General features: G+C 43.4%; 1 protein-coding gene across 1 annotated transcript in view; it reads left to right on the forward strand.

Moving 5' to 3' along the window:
• The first annotated feature begins 524 nt into the window (after nucleotides 1–524).
• LOC144786064 (cytochrome P450 3A5-like) overlaps nucleotides 525–22,718 on the forward strand; it is a 146,749-nt gene continuing 124,555 nt past the window's right edge. Inside the window, exon 1 of the mRNA XM_078665009.1 lies at nucleotides 525–790. Within this exon, the coding sequence (XP_078521135.1) occupies nucleotides 720–790 (71 nt within the window). The 5' untranslated portion in view covers nucleotides 525–719. The remainder of the gene's footprint in view (nucleotides 791–22,718) is intronic.

The following is a 22,718-nucleotide window of genomic DNA, read 5'->3' on the forward strand; positions in this document are numbered from 1 at the left end:
TGTCTGTGACTGGGGGGACTGGGGGGTATGTGTTGAGGGAAACAGAGCCATTGCACGAGTGAGCGCATTATGTAGGGGGGAGTTTCTCCACAGGGAAAATATTTTACCATGGAGAAATACTTAAAAACCGACACTTACAATATTTTTTTTCTATCCATAAATATACTTTTCAGGTTGTCATAAAAGAGGAACTTATAAAAGTCTTCCAAAGGAGACCTCAAGTGAGCCTGTGGCTTCTCCGGCCTACTCCACAATCAGTGTCCATTGCAAATAAAAAAGTAGGGAATAAAAAAGTAGGGAATTTACATTAAGCACAGGGAAAAAGACAATGTTTAAAACTGCTGTGTAAACAAACCCACGCCTGTGTGGCCAAGGAGCAGGAAATGCTGGGTTATACCATCTGCCTTGTTTACCGTGAACCGTGTCATTTTGTAACTTGACCTTGGCAGGTCGACGTCATTGTTCACTTCCGTTCAGTCTGAAAATTCTGCACTTTGTCTCCGAGGAATAGATATGAAAGCAATGCAAACTTCTTTCAATGCATTGAGCAATAATCACGTGATGAATTCCTCAGCCAATTACATTAACGGATGGTGGTGATGTATATGCTGCGGTCCCGTCCAACCTCCTCAACCACGTGACCCGGGCGAGTCTGATATGAGAGAGGCACACAGAGGGTGTGACATCAGAGCTGCGAAGACCCTCAGCACGGAAACGAGATGAACGTCCTTTCGTTTTTCTCCGTAGAAACCTGGACCCTGCTCGTTGTGTGCCTAAGCCTTCTGTACCTGTGAGTAGAGCACACTCGTTACTCTGTAGCTTTGTTCAAAAGGCTAAAAAGTGTTTATTATTTATTTGAAGGCTTTAGACCTTGGGTAGAGACAGTTTTTAGAGCTCTCTGTTGGGCATACCTGTTGTTCCCAGTGAATCACATATAGATAGATAGAGTGGGCTTAGGGTATTTCCCTTGCCCATGATTGGATGGCTTTGTTGTCTATCTCAGTTGTCTGCTCTTCAATGGTTGTAGTCCCAATTTTTATGTTTTTCCTCCCGAATCATTTTGGTCTCACAGCGTTGTAATTGGATGAATTTGATCCTTCTACTGGATACCTTAATTTTCAATTTAGCACTCCATTAGAGTGCAGGTGTTCTGCTTTTTCTTCCCTCTGCTCATCTTTCATTCCTTCTTTTCCATCCCTGGTGCAACCCGTTCTGCTCCCAGTGGCTTATATTTATTTCCTTTCTGTATTTTTATTTCCTGCTCATCCAGTTCCCCATCCTACTTCTTGTCATTTATTTACAAGGGCCCAGCAACTGCAAAGTGCTGCTGAACTGCTCACACTTTTCTTTGTGAGGGCACTGACGAGCAGTTTTATTCTTCACTTTTATTTGTTTATCATTCTTTTTTTTAAGTTTGATTTATTGAAGAAAAGGAAGGAAGAGGGAGGAGGGGAAAAAAGGGAGGGGGGATAAGAGTTACAATGAGCAGATGGGCGAAATAAGCAAAACAGTAACGATTTCATGAAAAATAAGCATAACAAGCATGAGAAAATATGAACATATTAAGTGAAACAAACAAAAGTGAAATACATTATATCGAGGTTCAATAATAATAATAGCACTAGGTAGTAAGAACAAAACCATTAATAAGAAAATAAGAAAAGTAGAAAATCATGGAGGTTTACGTACTTCAACTGTTGTAGCATCTGGAGAGGAATGTGCCGGAGCAGAGGAGGAAAAGTAAGTTACCAAGGGCAGCCAAATCAGGTCTCGTTTGATAGCTAGGGACGTGGGGGATACATAATTGGTATATAGACGATGATTTTTATTTATTTATTTATTTAGAAGTTTTCTATAGCGCTAACAAGACCCGAAGGTAGCAGAGCGCTTTACAGTAAAAGGAATGACAAGGTGAACAAAAAGACATGTAACAAATAGAGGCAGTCCTCGAAAGACAATATTGGGGGAGGGGAAGTTCGTAACAGTAGGACTTTTGGTAGAGGATACAGAGATAACACATAGTTCAGTGGTAGATCCTAGTTATCTAGGACCTAGGGAACGGATGAGGAACAAGGATTTGAGTTGGTTCTTGAATTCCGCATAGGACGGTAGAGTTCTGATATGCGGGGGGATAGAGTTCCATATTTTGGGGGCATTTCCAGTGAAGGAGCAGTCCGCAGTTTTCTTCTTTCTGGTTTTTGGTAGGATGAGCAACAGGGAGTTGGAGCTTCTCAAATGTCTGCTTTGGCCTGCTTTTTTGAGCTTGATTGCCAAGTATTCTGGTTTACCAGTGTGGAGGGCCTTGTGGGTTAGGCAGGCCGTTCTGAAGGTGCTATGCATTTCCACCGGGAGCCATTCAAGTTCTTTGAGTGCTGGGGAGATGTGGTCAAATTTTTTGCATCCTGTGATCATTCTTGCTGCCGCATGTGGTGTTGTTTTTAATGGAGCCAAGTGCGATTTGGGGATACCTGTAAGGATTGAATTCCCATAGTCCAGTCTAGATAGAACTAGAGATTGTGTGGCTAGTTTAAGATCCTTGTTTGGGATGAAAGGTTTGATTTTGTTCAGCAGTCTGAGGTTGAAGAAAGCACTTTTTGCCGAGTTCTTAATGTGGTTTGTCAAGGTTAGTTTGGGGTCTAGGGTGAAACCCAGAGATTTAACGGAAGCAGTTGGCGTGAGAGAACCTTTAAGAGCATCGATCGACTTCAGCCACTCAGTGATTTGAGGGTTGTCTTCTTTGTTTGAGATGAGAAGAGTTTCGGTCTTGTCGGGATTGAGTTTCAGGTGGTTTTTTGTCAGCCAATCTTGAACATCTTTTAAGACAGCATTTAATCTGTGGATGTCGTTAGGTGAAGAGGTTTCCAGGTAGATCTGCGTGTCATCCGCGTAGAGGTGGAAGAGGATGTTGGCATTCCTGAGTAGTTTGGCGAGCGGTTCCATATAGATGTTGAAGAGCTGAGGAGAAAGTACTGATCCTTGGGGGAAACCCTTGTTGACTTGCTGTGTTTCGGAGGTGAAGTTCTTCAGTTTTATTATTTGCGAGCGGTTGTGGAGGAAGGAAGAAAACCAGTCAAGAACTACCTCGCCGAGGCCAGCTCTAACTTGCAGAGTTTTGATGAGGAGCTTATGGTCTACCGTGTCGAAAGCTGCGGATAGATCAAGGAGTATGAGAAGGCAGCACTTGTCAGCGTCAAGAGAACCGTGAATGTCGTCTATGATGTTCAGCATCGCGGTTTCTGTGCTGCGGCCTTGTCTGAAGCCAGATTGGAGGGGGTCCAGGAGATTGATGTTATCCAGATGATGAGTCAATTGCAGGAGAACGCAGCGTTCCAGTGTTTTGGCGAGTAGAGGGAGGTTAGATATCGGTCTGAAATTGTTCAAGTCAGTAGAGTCAAGACCGGGTTTTATCAGCAAAGGGGTGACTTGTCCCATTTTTAGACAGTCAGGGACCACTCCGCTTTGTAGGGAGCTGTTTATGATTTTGCCCCAGATAGGTGCTAAGGTGAGCTTCATTTTTTTGATAAGTGAGGGAGGAATGGGGTCTGAGATGTGAGCTGATGGTTTGGAGGTCGAGATCAGCGAGATTATCTCAGTTTCCTGCATGTGGCGAAAGCTTAGCCAAGGGAGGGGAGAGGGGCCAGAAGGGAGGGCCTGAGGGATGGCCGTGTTGCTGATGTCTAGAGATAGTTCGATTTTTAAGACCTTGTCGCTGAAGAACTTGGCGAAGTTGTCGCATAGTTCTTTGGACGCCTGCAGGGGTGAGATGAAAACAGACCGCATTCCACCAAGATTGATAGGAAACATTCGCAGCTTGCTTCCAGTGTGAAGTGATGACCTGAAAAGCCACTGCTATGAAAATGTCAAGCAGAGGGTAATGGTTAGAAGAAAGGGGAAGTTCAGGTGAGAGGGAACCTAGAAATATTTGTGTAGGGGAAAAGAGGGTCTGGAATCGGAGAATTTTTTGTATTTGTTTCCAAATTTGCAGCCAAAACTGGGAAATAGGAGGGCAGTGGAACAACATATGTTTGAGATCAGCAGAGGGACAAGGACAGGACCAGCAAGCGGAGGAAGTGTCCGGAGAAAAACGGGACAATGTTAGTGGGGTAAATAAAGTTCTATGATAAATGAAATATGGAGTTTGGGTAGTGTTAGCAGCTCTAGAGGTCTTATGAAGCTTAGTCCAAATCTTATCCCAATAAAGTACAGACCAATTCTGAGAAAAATCCGCCTCGCAGGCAAGTTCAATTCGAGATTTCAGTCTATCAGTGGTAAAACTGAGAGAATTATACAGAGCCGATGCAGATGGAGAGGTGTCTAAAAGAAGAGATGTGGACCTATGATCCAAAGGAATATCATTAGAAGGTGGAAGAGAGCGAAGATAGGAGATCAGGACAGGGCAAAGGGCGGTATACTGTGAGCGAGCAGAAGCAGGTAAGGAGAAAAGGGAACGAAGCTCTTGGAAGGAAATAGGCGTGTCCTGAGAAAGAAGTTGAGAAATCCAATATAATCCTCGGGAATGCCAAGTTTTCCAATAAATGGTGCGATTACGTATTTTGAGGAATTTATTATTCCAAATCGGTTGCTTGTGAATGGAGAGGAGGGAGGGGTAAGATGAGGACATATAAGGTGAAAGAAGATTACGAGAATACCATTTAATTGGTGTGCGAATACGGGATAAGGGAGACGAGAAGGACAAAAATTCACGGAAGGTAAATAGAGAAATAAAGGAGGATTCCATATTCAGCCAGACAGGAGGATAATGTGGAAGATCAGATGAGAGCCATCGGATAGAATGTTTCAAAGAAAAAGCTCGGTGGTATTCTTTAAAGTCAGGAAAGCGAACTCCAGACTGAGCTTTATCTCGCCTCAGGGAGGAAAGAGCTATTCGAGGGCGTTTGCCATTCCACAAGAATTTCAATAATAAGGAATCAATTTTTTTGACGAAAGAGAGAGGAGTGTGTAAAGGAAGCATGGAAATAGTATAGAGAAGCAGTGGGGATAACATCATCTTTATAGAGTTGAGCCGACCCCACCAGGACAGAAAAAGCGGATGCCAACGAGTAATAGCCGATTCCATTTTTTTGTAAACATAATCAAAATTTAGTTTAAGGGTGTCAGCTAAAAGAGGAGCAAACCAAACCCCTAAGTACTTGATCTTGGAAGGTTGCCATGAAAAACCCGTGGAAGAGAAAAGATGTTTCTGACAGGAAGGATTCAAAGGCAAAATTTCACACTTGTCGGCGTTCAAGCGGTAGCCAGAAACTGCAGAGAAAGAAGAAACTTGTTGAAGAAAGGAGGGAATAGAAGTAGTAGGATAGGAGCAGTAAAAAAGAATATCATCGGCGTAAACCGAAAGTTTGACTTATGTGAACCAAACTGAAAGCCAGAGAAAGTGTCATCTAATCGGATTTTAGTAAGGAAGGGTTCTAAGGCTAAAACAAAAAGTAAAGGGGATAAGGGACAACCCTGCCGAACCGCCCTGTGTAAAGAGAAATAATCTGAGGACATACCATTAACAAAAATAGAGGCTTGAGGGTCAGAGTAAAGTACGAAATAATAGAGATGAATTTTGGGAGGGAAACCAATCCAACGTAAAGCCTGAAACATAAAATCCCATCCAATTCTATCAAAAGCCTTTTCCGCATCTAAGGAAATAGCCGCAAAAGGAAGAGACAAAGAGGAAGCCTTGCTGAGAATGTTAAGGAATACCCGAGAATTATCGGAGGAGAGACGTCCTTTGATAAAGCCAGATTGCTCAGGACCAATAAGGTCCGGTAGAAGGGGATCCATACGAAGAGCTAGTATCTTTGCTAGAATTTTATAATCGGTGTTAACCAAAGAAATTGGTCTATAGTTTTTGCACAGTGAGTGGTCCTTGCCTTCTTTGGGGATTAAGCAAATTAAAGCTTGCTGAAAAGAACCACTAGAGGAGCCCGCTTCAAAGAAAGTACGAAAGAGGAGTAAAAGTTTAGGGAGAAGAAGAGAAGAAAAGTGGCTATAAAATTCAATAGTAAAGCCGTCAGGACCTGGGGATTTACCATGTCGGAGAGAAGAAACGGCATGCAAGATTTCAGAAAGTGAAATGTCTTTGTCTAAAGGGAGAAAATCCACATGGGAGACCGAGGGCGATGGGAGAGAATGAAAGTAAGAAAGGAGATCGTCAGGTTCTGGGACTTTTTCAGGGGTGTATAAGGTGTTATAAAATTTGACAAATTCATTGAGGATGTCCTTATCCTTAAAAGAGGAGTCTCCCGAAGAAGTCTTAATGGATTGAATTTTTGTACGTTCCTTGCGAATCTTTAAATAGTTGGCTAAAAGTTTTCCCATTTTATTTTTACCTCCATAATATCTGGAGTTACATTTTAGCAATGTGTTAGAGGCAGCATCAGTCGTGAATTTGTTAAAGGAGATTTTCGCTTCAATTAGTGATTTTAAGGGAAGACTCAGATTTAGAAGCATAGTAAGCTTGTTCTAAAGTTTTAATATCGGCTAGAATTTTCTCTGACTTGGTCCCACGAAGTTTCTTCCGTCGAGCTACAAAATTAATAATAAAACCCCTAGAAGCTGCTTTAAAAGAATCCCAAACCATAACAAAAGGGGAGTCAGGAGTATGATTCAACAGAAAAAATTCCTTGGCGAAGGCTTAAAATTCTGTACAAAAAGTGGGTTCTAAAAGTAGAGCGTTATTAAAGCGCCATCGGCCAGGATGGGGAGAGAATGGGAGTAGGTCAAGATCTACAAAAACTGGGGCGTGATCGGAAAACAGGATAGAGCCAATTTTAGAATGGATAGCGTGTTGGCATAGGGATTTACTGAGAAAAAGATGATCAATGCGGGATTGTGAAAGGTGAGGAGGATAGAATGTGTATTCTCTAGCATCTGGGTTATACAATCGCCAAATATCTACTAGGGCATTGTTCTGAAAAGAGTTTACAAATTGAGTGTGCATCCTAGAGGGAATAAATGTAACTTTTGAATGGCGGTCCAGAAAGGGGTCAACAATCTGGTTACAATCTCCACCGAAAAGGATGTAATCCCCAGATAAGGAAGATAGCTTAGTAGAGATAGAGGGCCAAAAGGATCTATCGATCCCAGTAGGAGCATATACATTAAAGAGGGTGAGTGGGATATTATCTATGAGTAAAGTAACAATAAGCCAACGGCCATCAGCATCACATTCATGAGTAATCGGGGAAACATTTAACCTTTTATGTAGCAAAATTACAACACCATTCTTCCTAGTTGTCATGGGAGAACAGAGAACATGACCCACCCAACAACGTTTTAGCTTTAGAGCTTCCGCCTCAACAAGATGAGTCTCTTGAAGGAGAGCAATGTCAGTCTTAAATCTCGCTAAATGTGAAATAACCCTTTGTCTTTTAATGGGATTATGCAATCCCTCAACGTTGCATGTCGTTACACGGAATGAAACAGGTGAGAGAAAACAACTAAGAACAACATGCTTATTAATGCATTAGCAATATAATAGAAAAACGGAGAAAACGAGAATCCAAGTGAGAAAGAAATAGAGAGAAGAAGAAATGAGTAGAAGGAAAAAATGTGTGAGGAAAAGGGAGAGAAATTGTTGTAGAAATAAGAGGGAGAACGAGAAGAAAGAAGAAAAGAAGAGAGAATGGAAGTCGAGGGATGAATTGAGAGATATAGGAAGATGAAGAGAAAGAGAAAGAGAAAGAGAGGGGGGACAGGAACAAAAACAGACAAAAAGACAGTACAAGTCCGAGACGAACGACTGAAAGACATACTTACTAAAACTGAATAAGGAAGGGGATGGTGGTGGCGGGAGATGACGACGAGAACAACCAGAGCTGACATCCAACCATTAGTACTAGAGGTCCAATGGGCGTGATAAGAGAACAATAGGAAACATCAGGAGGCAGTTGAAATAAGGGAACATCTAAAGGGAGAAGAGAAACATTAGGGAAAATGCAAGAATTACAGCACAATACGACGTAAAATAGTATAAAACACAAGTAAAATGATAGAACAGTCATCATAACAGGAAATGGGATGAAAAACAGAACAAAACAACATCGAAAGAGAAAAACGCTTAACCACAATGCAGCAAAATCAATAGGATGACAGTCAAAAGGCCACTCAGCCAGGCCTGGATGTATCCATGACATCCGGACTCTGTCGACGAAGGAAGGCTTGTAAGACCGCAGGATCGTCATACGTGGTTGTTTTGTCTTTATACGTAACCTTGAAGAGGCAGGGGTGCAAGAGACCGTATCTGGCATTCAAGGCTCTCAATTGTGGTCTAAGATCCAGAAACCTTTTCCTCCGATCTGCAGTGGCCTTGGAGACATCCTGAGACAGATAAAGACGATGGCCTTCCCACATGATTTGTTTCTTGAGTTTGGCGGCTGAGAGGACCTGCAGGAGGTCGGTGTATTGCTGGAACAGCATGATAACCCCCCTAGGTTTGGTAGCAACCTTGGGGCCAAGTCGGTGTGCTCGCTGAATGTTAATGGAGGATAAGGCCGGTGTGTCCAGAATTTCCGCAAGAAAAGATTGGAAGAAGATGGTAGGGTTGGCCCCTTCTGTGAGCTCCGGAAGACCATACAAGCGTAGGTTGTTCCTGCGGTTCCTGTTTTCCAAATCCTCAGTTTGACGCCTGGGTAGAAGGATCTCAGCCTCTATGGAGGGAAACCGGGAACAGGTAGAGTGCAAGGAATCTGAAGATTGCTCCAAGGTCGTGACACGCGAGTCCAGAGACGACCATTTCTCCTGCATGGCTTGCATATTTTTTGTGGTGGCGTCCATGAAGGGCCTGAAGGCACGTAGTTCTTCCAGAATAAGGTCCATGGAGGAAGACGAAGAGTTATGACCAGGAGACGGTGGATCTGATTTCAGACGCTTGGATGAAGTCAAAGAAGATAACGCCTTTCTTTCATTTGTCTTAGGGATGGCCCCAGGGGTAGAATTCGACTTCGATGGCTTGCCTTCCTCCATTTCTTAGGTAGGTGAATTGGAGTCAGAACCTGCAGGTAATTTCGGTAAAGGTGTGAGCTTCAGAGTGCGGAGTTTCCCCATGGAAAGCAGCCAAAGCCAAGAGGTAAAAGGGAAAAGTCAGTATAAGGCAGGGAAACTCCTTAAATTAGGGAGAACAAAGCAGATGAATATGGCAAAAAGGTCAACATCAATCCTGAGGCGATGAAAGTTAGCTGTGCGCAGGAGAAGTAAATCAGCAGGAGTGCAAGCAGCTAAGCGGAGCACTTCAGGAGACTGGTCCAATACTGTGATAGATGTCAAGTAAAGCACACATGGGGAGAGCTGAGGGGAAAAGTGCAATGGTCATGAATCGACTGTGTGGAAGCAGACGTTGAAGATAGAACTGCCTGACGTGGAGCTTCAATGGAAAAAATTAGAGAAGCGCAAAAATAGTGGCAGTAAAGCGCTGAAAAGGCACATGTGATAACAAAGTTCCATAGTAGTGGAGATGAAAAGCCGATAATAAGGGAAAAGCTGCGCAGTAGTCGCAAAATGGCCTCCAGGAGCAATACAGACGAAGTAGGAGGAAAGGGGCGCCTCAAAAAGCTGTTTGCGCAATTATTTAGGCTTACCCATGAAGGACTTTAGCTGCTGAGGACTGCGGTGAAGTAGGAGGGTTGAGGAGAGGCATTTGTGCATGAGAGCCGGCGGCCGCTTAAATCCGCGGTCGGCGCACAAAATTGCGGCTGCAGCCGCAAAGACGAGACCTCCTCACAACGTCCGCGAAACAGCCGCGAAACCGGGAAACAGTGAGGGCGCTGGGCTCACCTCACGTTCCGGTTCGCGGGACTGTGCTCATATCGTCCAAATTAGGGAAGGAGAGTGCCCAAGTGACGAGAGAAGTAGCGGTCGGTGCCGGAGCTCCCGGTTCACGCCGCCATCTTAGCCGGCGTCCAAGCCTCGCCCCCAATTTGTTTATCATTCTAATATGGCCATCCCCATTTGTTAGACTACGTGCGACGAATGCAGCGCCAACCTGATCCCAGTGTAAGATCAACAACAAATCTTTCGTGAACTACTGAGTGCACTGGGATTACACAGTTACTCATCCCCAGTGTTAGAACAGTAGCTAACAAGCATCTGCAACACAATAGGTTTTACATTTACACAAGTTAGAGCTATTGGCATTGTAAATTATAATACCTTTTGTTTATGTATAGCTTAAACTCTCGCAAATGCAAGACCTATTACATTCCAAATACCTGTTTAAAAGTTTGTGTGTATGTGGGGGGGGGGAAACAGAAGGTAGTACCAGAAGGAACACAAACAAGGAGGGTGTGGGGAAGCAAAACTGAAGGTGCGGGAGTGGGGAAGCAAAAATGATGGCACGGTGGGGGAAGGGGCACGGAGGGCATAGGGAGGCAAACGATAGAGCAATGTGGCGGCAAGGGGGAGAAATGCAAATGAGCGAGAGCAACGTTAAGCTGGGGGTGAAAGCACACCCTTGACGGGTAATCTGAGCTGAGGAGCAAAGCGCAGCAAGCTGCCACTTTGGAACTGGAGAACTGCTCAGTAAAGCGCTCCAATACCTTCCGGTCAGGATCACACTTGCGGTTGCGGGAGAGTGTGTCCAAAGAGACTTTGCAGCCAAAGACTTTCTTTCTTTTTTTGATCCATTTCACAGAGGAACACATTGAGAAAAGGGGGTAAGAGCCCTTTGTTGAATTAATGTGTTTTAGCAAGTGAGCGGAGGAACAATCCTAAAGCCTATTCATGTTTAACCTAGATGTTCATTCAGAAAATAAACACACCCGATCTAGCGGAATTTACATCACGCACGTTTGACCTCCCTAACGACATTGCTTAGTTGCCCCCTTTTGTATCCCATGGCCCCCGAAGAGCTCCCCGTTTGATACGAGTTAAACAAGCCGGTGGTCCTAACTGCACATGAGAGACCCTTCTGCCCTCCTACAGTAAGAGAAACTCATTACAGAAAATAGTGTTTACAGACGTGCTGTGTAGCAACCAAAGCGAAAGGACCAGTCCTCATTAGAGGTTACAAATTAAGACAAGGTGGTAATAAGGAGGGACTAACAAGCCTAATAACGAATCAGAAGCCAGCATTTACGAAGGGCAATGACACAAGCCAATGACAAATATGGGCCGAGAGTGAGCGGCGCTTCAAGTACATACTCTAGAAAAGTCGAAAATAATGGTGCTAAACCAGCGCAATACAAAAAAGCGACTGAAATGGCAGCTGGGCAAGAGAGATCTTGAAGTCGTCCAAGATTACAAATATCTAGGGATTATTTTCGACAAGAACGGGTTATATGACTAACAAAAACAGGCGATTCAGAGACGAGGAACCCCCCTAGCAATTACCTTGAAAAATCTTAAAAGCAAAATAGCAGGACCAAACCTGCTCCCGCTGCTTGAAGTGCTTCATGCAAAGCTGCTACCAACGCTCACATACGGCAGTGAGGTCATGCGAGGGATGGACGAAGAAACCCTGAATAAAACGGTCGCCAAAGCATTAAGAATAATTTTCAAGCTTCCTAAATATACCTCTCCAGCCCAACTAAGACTCGAATTCGGAATAGTAAACCAGAAAATAAGCAGGAAGACCGCGTATGTTAAAAAGCTGGTATAAAATCAAGAGCGCAGAGGCGGGCTCATTAAACTCATTCCTATGGAAGGAAATATCAAGGAAAAACGCCTCACCGGCCAAAGCCTACCTTCAATCAGGGATTAGCATGTTAGCCCTGGAGAATATTTGGGAGTTAGGACTTCCATTCAACAACATTAAAGATCTGGTAAATAAATCGACAAAGCTTGTCTCTATTGAAAACGACAAAGAATGCCTAAACAAGCGGGCCGACAGCTGGTTCGTGATATAAAGCTACCCAAAATGCTCACCACAACCATATCTCGGTACTAGCTTTTCAGGACCACTAAAAGAATGCTTCTTGGCACTGAGGTTGGGGATTTTACCTGCTAAACCTCACATGCCCCCCTGGAAACGTACATTTTCATCAACACTATGCAGATTATGCAGCGAAACCAACGAAGATATGCTGCACCTCCTATGCATATGCAAGTCCCTAGACCGGGAGAGGAGAAGGATGCTAAAACCACATTTAAATGAAATGCATATCCGACATGCAGGCAGGCAGTTAAGGCGTGCTTCAGTGGGGCCAACGTTAAATTAACATGCAGTTTTGCCCGTTTCATGAAAACTGCCCAAAGAAAACTTTTCGCCGCAGCCCAAGCCCTTTTGTCTGGTAACTCTCCCTGACCCCCCCCCCCCTATGCTTCGACTCTAATTCCAGTCGTTAAAGACACCACAATAGAACATTAGATTAACGGACACTGGCGTCGCCCCCCGCCCTGGACTCACCCACAGCCCTCATTCAAACTTCACACCCCTACCGCAAATATATTGTATGTATTTTAAACCAGTTAACTGTTCGATTTTATAAACATACCCTCCACGCTTTTAAGGAAATATAAAATTATGCTATATATGTACTCATTTATAAATTTTAAACTAATGTGTGGACTGCTAAGGTTTTAATTATTCAATGCAATAAAGATTGACTTGACTTGACTACTCTAATACAGCATGGCTAGACCTAAAAGGGGGCATGCCAGAGAAACAGTGTGAATTCATTTGTGAATTGGGTGATGTCTGTGCACAAGAGTTTATAGATGGGTGCAGTATTAGCTCTCCACCCTTCTGACATGGAAAAGTGCAGGAAAAATCACTGTATGAAAGTTATGTAGGACTCGAATCACAAAAATGTTTGAGCAACTACATATCTAGCAAATACCTTCATTAATAAGTATATATTAACATTCCTGAGTCAGAAAATCGAGAATAGTGTTGATTTCCACTCGCAAATGGGATTTGTCACACTTAAGTATTTAACGGTACAACAGATTTTGTTCAAGATCTGCTCTCTGGAGTGGGTTTCTGGACATTGCAGAATGGTGGAAAGTTTGTGAGTATTTCCAGCTCATTCCCGCCGCCAAGAACAGCAGTAAATGTATTTACAAATTGGGGTTTTGGGGTGGGGATCCTGAACATTGGTGTTGGTAAAGGGAAAGGAGTTTCTCCAAGTGTAAAATAGTTTAACCATGAAGAAACAGGAAAAATATTGACAGACGCACAGCCACATTAGAATGACATATCCGCCTGCTAAAATGTACATATTTACATTTTTCTATGCATTAATGGATATACATGTGCGTAAGCACTCCTGACAGTCTTTGACAGTGGAAGCTTCACAGGGGTTCTTCTGAAACTTTCAGAATACAGGGTGCCGACACCTAGCGAATGCAGCAACTCACACTTTAAGTGCATTACTGTATCATGGAAAGCTGCAGCCTGCCCTGTCAGAGTCTCTGAGTCTTTCACGGATCATTGCAAGAATTTCATTTGTCTAAATTGTTGTTGGATGGACACACGTACCGGAAGTCAAAGGGGATCAAAATTGTTTCATTTCAGTCACAGCATGTCTCTAGGCTCAACTGAACATCAGGAGACTCAAATATACAGTTGACTGTGTCACTTATATTTAATAACTTGAAATGCGAAATGGTTAAATTTTTAAATTTTAATGTATGCCATTTAGGTCGATGTGTCTAATTAAACTGATCATGATAGGACACAATGCATACTGATTGATTAATTATTGGTGTCAATTACTTGTTAAATTGAGGGTACCGTTGTGTCCTGTTGGCACAGGATTATCTTGTAGCCATCCATTTTCTTAGCCTTAAAAAGCGTAAGGAGGGACTGACAAGCCTAATAACGAATCAGAAGCCAGCATTTATGAAGGACAGTGACACAAGCAAATGACAAATATGGGCGTGGCTTCAAGTAAATACTCAAATACAGCATGGCTTGCATAGCAGTACATGCGCATCCCAGGCTCAACCTAAAAAAGGCTGCCATGCGTTATGACGATCACCTGTGTATGCGTGGTGTAATGAGAGGCTCCAGGAAACGTAGTTAAAGAAAAGTATCTTCTTTATTCAAGTAATAGCAACACCCACAGGTTTGTGCTGCCGCTCGACTCCAGGGCTCCGGGCAACTGACTGGTGTTGCTCAGAGCGCTAGAACCGAACGGAGCCATAGAACGGCATTTCAAATGAAAACATTAAGTAATCCCTCGTGCTGTGTGCAGCACGAGGAAAGGTATATATTACAACTTCTCCCTCTTTACAACATTTTAAAATAAGGAAAGAAAAGAAAACAAAAGTATTTGAACTGTGACATCAAAAGTATTTTGAACTGAAACATAAAATTAAATTTCAATTTAGAACGTAATCATTAAACCTGACAGGTAACTTCCTACATCGAACAGATGAAGTGGAATCTTGATGTAAAACTTTCTCACCAACCTCAGAATCAACGGATGAGGGAAAGGAACACATTAATGAGGAGGATGCATCTGAAAAGGAAGATGAATCTGATAATGATGCAGATGCACCTGACAAAGTACTGGATGAGGAGGAGTCAGTAGAAACTGGAAGATCTAACCAAAAAGACCAGTCACACTGATCAAATTGTTCCTTGGTCAAAGACAATAATGATCGAGCTTGTGAATTAGATAAGTGAACTAAAGCTCTCTTGTTCCACCATCCTCTGTTGCCGAGTAAAGCTGAGGCTTTACTGACAGCAGTTACCTGAACTGGGGTAGAAAATTTAGAGAGGCCTTTAGCAACTTTTCTTGGGTTTTTTATGAGAACCCAATCACCAATTTTTAAGACAATAGAACTGAAACATTTACCTGAATCATGTTTGTTTTTCATGACAAATTGTTTTTGTGAGACTTTTTCAGATAAAGAAACATCAGAAGGTTGAAGGGTCTCAACATTTTTCTCAGATAACCATTTAGGACACAATTTGGTGTGAACATTCCTATTTCTTAATAAAGAAAAGGGAGACATCCCAGTCGTACAATGAGGAGAAATGTTGTATGACCAAAACTTCTCTTCAACAAAATTCTTTACATCATTGTGGGTAGAGATAGCAGTTTGAACAGCATCTTTGAGGAGTCTATTAGCTCGTTCAACCAAACCGTTTGAAGTAGGTGAGTAAAGTGCGACTTTGAAATGAACAACATCGTGTTCCATTAAATTTGAGTCAAATTTTTCGGATATGAAATGGGAACCATTATCAGTAACTACAACAGAAGGACAACCTTCAATGATGAACAGATTCCGTAAAAATTTGATTGCGTTGGTAGATGAGGGAGAGTCACAAAACATGTGGTATAACCATTTTGAATGATAGTCAATTAGAAGAATGACATATTTCATGTCATGAGGGAGGACATCAAATGGGCCAGAAAAATCCAACCCGACCTTTTCCCAAGGTTTAACCGGAAAAGGAACAGGATGGAGGGGCGTATTAATGAGTTTCCACTTCTTATCCGAGAGTAAACATTCATTACAAGAATCAATGTAAAACTTTACCTGGGACTCAATAGAAGGCCACCAATAATGGGATTTGATAAGTTGAGATGTTTTTGTTATGCCCAGATGTCCTTGGTGTGCATATTTAATGATATCAGGTCTGACATCAGAAGGAGGAACAAAAACATCATGCCTCATTATTAAATTGTTAACAATTGAGAGTTCAGAAGAAATCATGGAAAAGGCTTTCAGTTCATTAGACAATTTCCTACTTTCAGGCCAGCCCTTAGAAATGTATTGTGTAACCAATTTTAAATTGTGATCATTCTCATAGGCTTTGAACCAAGATTCTTCTGTGATACAAGGGCATAATTTGGTGGCGTCAAGAGTGGCGACTACACACTCAACGTCACCAATCTCTTGAAAATCAGATGAATCATTGAGAGACATGCGAGATAAACAGTCAGCACGGAAATTTTTACCACCTGAAATGTGCTTAATATTGAAGTGAAACTCATGCAATTTGGATAATAGCCTGACAAGTCTAGAAGAGGCTTTTCCTAGGCCATCCCCGTTGAGAAGTTGAGTGAGTGGCTTGTGATCGGTGAATAAGTCAAATTCTCTTCCCCAAATGTAGTTTTTGAACTTTTCAATGGCCCAAACGCAAGCCAAGGACTCTCGTTCAATGGTGCTATAGTGGGTTTCGGAGTCTTTAAGTCTCCTGGAAGAAAAAGCAACTGTGTGTTCTCTACCAGAAACCCACTGACCTAAGACGGCACCTAAACCAGTTAAACTGGCGTCAACCATTATGAAACATTTGGCAGAATCTTGAAATGGATGTAAAGCGGGAGCATTAACAATCATGTTCTTGATGTGGTTAAAAGAGACATCAATTTCTTCAGACCAAGAGAATTTAGAGCCTTTGCGAAGCAAAGAACGAAGGGGTTCAACAATCTGTGCGTAGCCTTTAACAAAACGGGCATAGTATTCTGCCAAACCCAAAAATGAACGGAGGGCATCCTTGTCCTTGGGAGGGGTGGCACGAGTGATAGCCTCGATGAGAGAGGACTTGGGTTTTATGCCTTCAGGAGTTAAGGTATGACCTAAGTATTCCAAGGATTGAGAGCCAAATTTGCATTTATCAGCTCTGACAGTCATGCCAGCTTCATTGAGCTTGCTCAAAACAGAAGACAGATGAGATAAATGGGAATTCCAATCAGGCGAAAAAACCAAAATGTCATCCTGATAGGCCTGTACTCCGGGAGTAGACTCAAAAAGATGATCCATTATTTTTTTGAAAAACACTAGCTGCACTAGCAAGTCCAAATGGAAGTTTTAAATATTTAAAAACACCAAATGGGGTTACAAAAGTGGTGAGATCTTGAGAAGACTCAGTGAGGGGAACTTGATGGTATGCTGAACGCAAATCAATTAGGGAAAAATATTTTGCACCACCTAGGTTGGCGAGGAGGTCGTGAATTTTGGGAAGGGGATGGCAATCAACTAAAATATTTTTGTTTAACGTGCGTAAATCGGCACATAGCCTAACCTCACCACTCTTTTTGCGAACGATAACAATAGGCGAAACCCATTCGGAAGAGTCTGAAGGTGCAATGATACCATCCTTTTTAAGAGAAGTGAGCACAGATTTAAGCTCATCCCTGGCACTAATAGGGACAGGGCGAACTTTATGAACAATGGGTTGAGCAGAGGCTTTCAGCTTAATTTCATGTCGAAAACCTTTGACAGTACCTGGTTGGTTGGAGAAAACTTTAGGGAATTTATCCAAGATTTGTTTAATGTCTGACTCATGATCATTAATGAGAAGACAATCTGGAACAAAAGGTGGAACAGGGGAATAACCCTCAGGAGGATCACCCACTCTAATGGGATCATCCGAACCAGGAACCAGGAAGATACCCATTTTGGCAAGATCTTGCCAGCCAACTATATTGCGACCCTTAATCGCAACATAAATCTTTGTAATAATAGATCTGCCAAAACACTCTAGCCTATAGTTAAAATAGCCAAGCATAATAATGTCAGATTCGCCAAATGCCTTAGGACTGAGGTCGGACTCAAACAAAGAAATAGAATTGTTCCATTTTTCATGAAAAAATACATCATTAAGAATGGTTATGGGAGATCCAGAGTCCGCCATTACAGTAACTTCAATGTTCCCAAACAGTGCAGAGCAGTATGGACCTTTGACTAATTTGGAAGCATCGATGAAATTGCAATGAATAGATACAACCATGTCTTGGAATTCATCAATGCAATCATCCAAATCAGGACATACAATATTATTAACAGAAGGTCTGGACGTCTTTTTGACGGATCTGCACATACCCTGGAAATGACCCAATTTTTTGCATAAAACACACCTTTTACCTGTAGCAGGGCAAGAGGGATTATTGCCAATATGGGATTTAGAACCACACCTGTAACAATAAGGAGTAGGTTTTTTTTGTAATTGTCTAAAAGACTTATTCGTACTAATTAAATTAACAGAATTAGAATTATCAAATGAAGAAGTGTGAACAGGAGTATGAGGTTGATCTTTTTGAAGAGCATTGGATGTGGTAATGGATCTTTCTATGCTCTTGGCAATGTCGATAGTTTCTTGAAGTGTAGGTTTCTTGCAACTCAACAGGCGTTGTTGAATCTTTTTTGAAAAACAAGCGAAAACAAATTGATCTCTGATGTAAATGTCGGGATTGGATTCAAATTCGCAAGTGGATGCTAAGATTCTCAACTGAGCAATGTACTCTTCAATAGATTCGTCTTCTCGTTGTCTCCTTTTAAAGAAGTTATGTCTCTCAAGCATCTCATTAGGTTCTTCACCATAATGTCTTGCAAGGCGAGATAAAGCTTCCTTGTATTCATCCCAATGATCACCTGCATCTCCTGCAGGGGCAGGGGACCTTGGAAGATTTTCAAAGACGTTCTGTGCAGCCACACCTAAGCAACCGTACAAAATAGCAACTTTCCTTTCAGGAGTAAACTTAACTGCGTCAATCGCCACAATGTGATTGGCAAAAGCTCTGACCCACTGACGCCAAGGAATAGTTGGTTTGCCAGGAAGTTGCAAGAAAGGTGGAGGTTGAGCAAATTGTTGAGCAGAAGCCATTGAAAATAAGTTATATTTAAATTTGACGAAATGATGTTAAAGAATTGGTTAAAAAATTTAACATAAGCCAAATAAATGAAAATGTATAAAGTCCTTAGTATAACTGTGGAGCATGAAGTATTGTAAGTACTGTAATTGTCAATGAAGTAAAGCGACTTGAATAAATTAATGAGAGTATATTCAATGAAAGTAAATAAAAGTATGACGAAATACCAGTAATGTAGTTTTCAAATGATGAAAGAAGCGCCTAATTTTGTATTGTTGAAGGAAGTCAATTTCGTTGAAGTGCTTCCGTTAAGCCGGCTCCGTGTAAAGCTCCGTGTAAATGAAGCTGTAACTAGGCAACCAGATAACAAAATGGCTGCCGTGCGTGAGCGTGGTGACGTAGCATTGTTGTCAAAGTTAGAACTAGAAGCGTCAAATGGACGTCAGTGTGTAGATGACTCACGCGCTGGTAGATGACGTGGTACTCACGTGATGGCAGGCTCGAGACAGAGACGAAGACAGGCTCGAGACGAACAGCCAGTGAAATGGTAAATTTGGGATGAAATCCCTCCAGAAGAGAATGGACTGCAGCCAGCAGAGGAGCGTATGAGTGGAAAGTTGAAGATGAAGTCCAAGGTGAGGCGAACGATGGGAGCAGAGTCGGCAGTCTTAGAAGGTTAGCCGAGTCTCTTCCTGGTGGGTGTTGAGAAGGTTCGGGACCCGCTCTTCGCCAATTGTAATGAGAGGCTCCAGGAAACGTAGTTAAAGAAAAGTATCTTCTTTATTCAAGTAATAGCAACACCCACAGGTTTGTGCTGCCGCTCGACTCCAGGACTCCGGGCAACTGACTGGTGTTGCTCAGAGCGCTAGAACCGAACGGAGCCATAGAACGGCATTTCAAATGAAAACATTAAGTAATCCCTCGTGCTGTGTGCAGCACGAGGAAAGGTATATATTACACGTGGCAATTTATCTGTACACATCGGCACCCATCTTGGAATGTTTCATCATTGACATCCAAACATGCCAAGAGCCTTGATACATGGAACAGAATTTTTTTTTACAAAGCCAATACCTCATGTTTATAGATCTGTGATCTACTGGCTTTGCCAATGCGTGTCTTTATAGACATAGGTGTTCTTTTTTCAGCTATTCTAGAGTGTTCTAATCTTCAATACAGAATACAAAAGCCTGAAAGAGTAAGTGGAATTCAGAGGGACCATTTCAACATGCTTAGAGGCAAGTCTCTTCCATCCAGGACTGCCTCTTCTACCCTTTTGCGTTCAGGTAATTGACTTCCTGTTCGCAAAAGTTTTATTTTTAAAACCTTCTGTTTAACGCACAAATTCCTGGACAACAAAGGCCCAAGCTATCTTTCCTCAAAACTTATACCCTATCAACCAGGCAGACTCCTAAGATCTAGGGCCATATGTAGGTGGCCAAATACCGGTCGGTAAAGCAGAAAATCTGTAAATTTTGGCTTTACCGACCGGTATTTAACCATGTGAGATGTACGTATTACCGAATGGCATCGGTAATAACGAATCGGTAAATAATGACCGATTCTTTATTTGCCGATCGGAGAACACCGAAACAATGAATACCGAATCGGAAATAACAAATCGGTAAAAAAAACAAAATGCGATGTAGCAAAAATCGGTATTACCGAATTTGGCCAAAATCGGTAATAACGATTCGGTATTTACCACTTATCCTGAGCAGGTGGTGATCAGGTGCAGCGCATAAAAACAGACCCAAAATGCAACTGTGTGATCACAATGGCGGGCCTCTACGTCATAGCAAGGCGGCTACGCTTGAGAGCAGCAGGAGTGAGGATCTGGAGACGGGAAGAGCAGGTGTACAGACTGCGCATCACATTGTTTCAATTGACTGAACCAGAAATCCATGAAAGGTACAGGCTGCACCCACACACCATCCTTGACCTAATACGGGACCTAAAACCCTATCTTGAGCATCAGACACCAAGGGCGCACGCAATAGCCACCCATGTCCAGGTACTCTGTTCCCTGCACCTCCTGGCATCAGGAAGTTTCCAGGGTGTGATAGCCGCAGTGGGTGGTGTGTCACAGAGCTGTCTATCCCTTTTTTTAACACCTTCCTGGATGCCATGATGGACAGAATGGAACATTACATTACCTTCCCCAGTACACAGGCGGAGCTGCAGAGGACCAAGCTGGATTACCACCAACTTGCGCAGTTCCCACATTGGCTGCGTCGATGGGACCCATATACCAATCTGCCCACCTGCAGCAACAGAATAAATTTACCGCAACCACAAATCCACCCACTCCATTAATGTGCAGGTGATATGTGATGCCAAGTTCATCATAACTGACATCGTGGCCAAATTCCCCGGGAGTACCCACGACTCGTACATATTCCGGAACAGTGGTATCCATACACGTCTGGCTGCTGGTGAATTTGGAGAAGGATACCTACTAGGTAAGTCAATGTGACACACCCTGATGTACACCTTGGTTCAAGCTATTGGTCAAACAAATTAATGGCACTTTCTTCTGTATTTAGGTGAAAGCGCATATGCCCTCCGGCCTTACCTACTCACATCATATCTCAACCCAACCACCCCAAGGGAGAGGAGATACAATGTGGCACATAAGAGCACACGCAACGTGGTGGAGCGTACCTTTGGACTGCTTAAAAGCAGAATTCGTTGCCTCCACAAAAGTGTACAGCCCCATCAAATGTTGCAAAATTAATGCTACACAATCTGGCCACAAAAAAGGAACAGCAGTGAAACTAACTGACTCTGAGGACGAGGACGAAGACAACCCTCAGCCAGAGCCCTGCGCAGCTGGTGTTGCAGTTGAACATGATGGGAGACAGAGACGGGCAGAGATAACGTCAAACTATTTCTGAGTGAGTAACGAGACAGAGCCAGTAACAGTTTTATGTTATGGTGTTTAATAAGCACACCACCAGTATTGTAAGCAGTGCCCATTTGGACATGGGTTACATCACCCATCTAATGTTTGGCAATAGGCAGTGGTCCCTACTTTCTGCGTCCACGCGCTGCATGTGCACGTTCCCTGGCAACACTGTCTGTAGTGTCAGACTGTTCCTGCACAGCGCCGTGGCGTTCACTGCGCCTCCTGCCCTCGGTGGGAGAGGGCGTAATGCTACCACGGCTGGTAGCCTCCTCACTGTCCCCCCCCTTCCATTGTGACCGCCTTCGCATTCTGCAGGAGCTCTAATGCAGAGGTCATTGAAACCATGCCCCTGGCCACATCCCTGCTGCAATGTGCCATCTCCTCCTGCATGGCGATGGACCTGGGACACATCAGTGAGGTTGCAGTGGCCAGCCTGTTCACGGCCTTGGTATAGGCCTGGAGCCTCTGCCTCTCCCTGCGCCTGCCAAGACGGTCCTGCTCCAGCTGGCTGCAGAGGTTGTCCACAGAGGTTGCTACTCTCTGCATTCCTTCACACATGTTGTCTCCCATTGCACTGATGCCCTTTTCCATCCTGTGCATGTGCTTGTTAATGTGTGCCACCTCCCTGTGCAGTGATCTCATCTCCCTCCATTGCAGGCGCTGGACCTTCAGCATGTTGCCTTCCAGTCCAGCAAACACACTTTCACCCTGTTCGGATTCTTCAGGACTGTCCGGCCTTGCCCTGCAGCGTCTGGATGAACTGTGGGCGCCCTCAGATGGAGTACCAGCCCTCTCCCTGTTGCCTCCCTCATGGACTGGAGACTGTTGGCTACCTGTGCCCTCCTCCGACGACTCCTCCATCTGCTGGAGGGTGGCCACGGCATGCCTCCTGCCTGACTGTGGTGGTGGTGGTGGTGTTGGTGATCGTCGCAGTGGGGACTGGGTATGAGGGGATGGCGGCATTCCCTGGCGCTGTGGTGATGCCTGTGATGGAGGAGTTGGTGGTTGTGGTTGCGCGGAGCTTGTGGTCCCTGCAGGCATGCTTTCTTCCTCATGTTGCCTCCCCTCTGACCTGGCTGTCTTAGCTCTGCTCCCCTCTGCAGCACTGCGAGATGTCTCACCTGAAATGACACAAATGTAGATATACTCACTGCTCTGTCTGCATTTGAATTACATTAAACATCATGCCTGCAGATCACAGTGATTGTCCTGAGATTGTCAATTACTTTTACATGCTATTATGTTTGCTAGCCTGGCTGTCCTATACATCAGTTCCCTCTAACTACATCCCCCACAATGCATAGCAGGTAATGAGTAAG

This window comes from Lissotriton helveticus, chromosome 10, assembly GCF_964261635.1.
Source record: "Lissotriton helveticus chromosome 10, aLisHel1.1, whole genome shotgun sequence".
Taxonomy (NCBI): domain Eukaryota; kingdom Metazoa; phylum Chordata; class Amphibia; order Caudata; family Salamandridae; genus Lissotriton; species Lissotriton helveticus.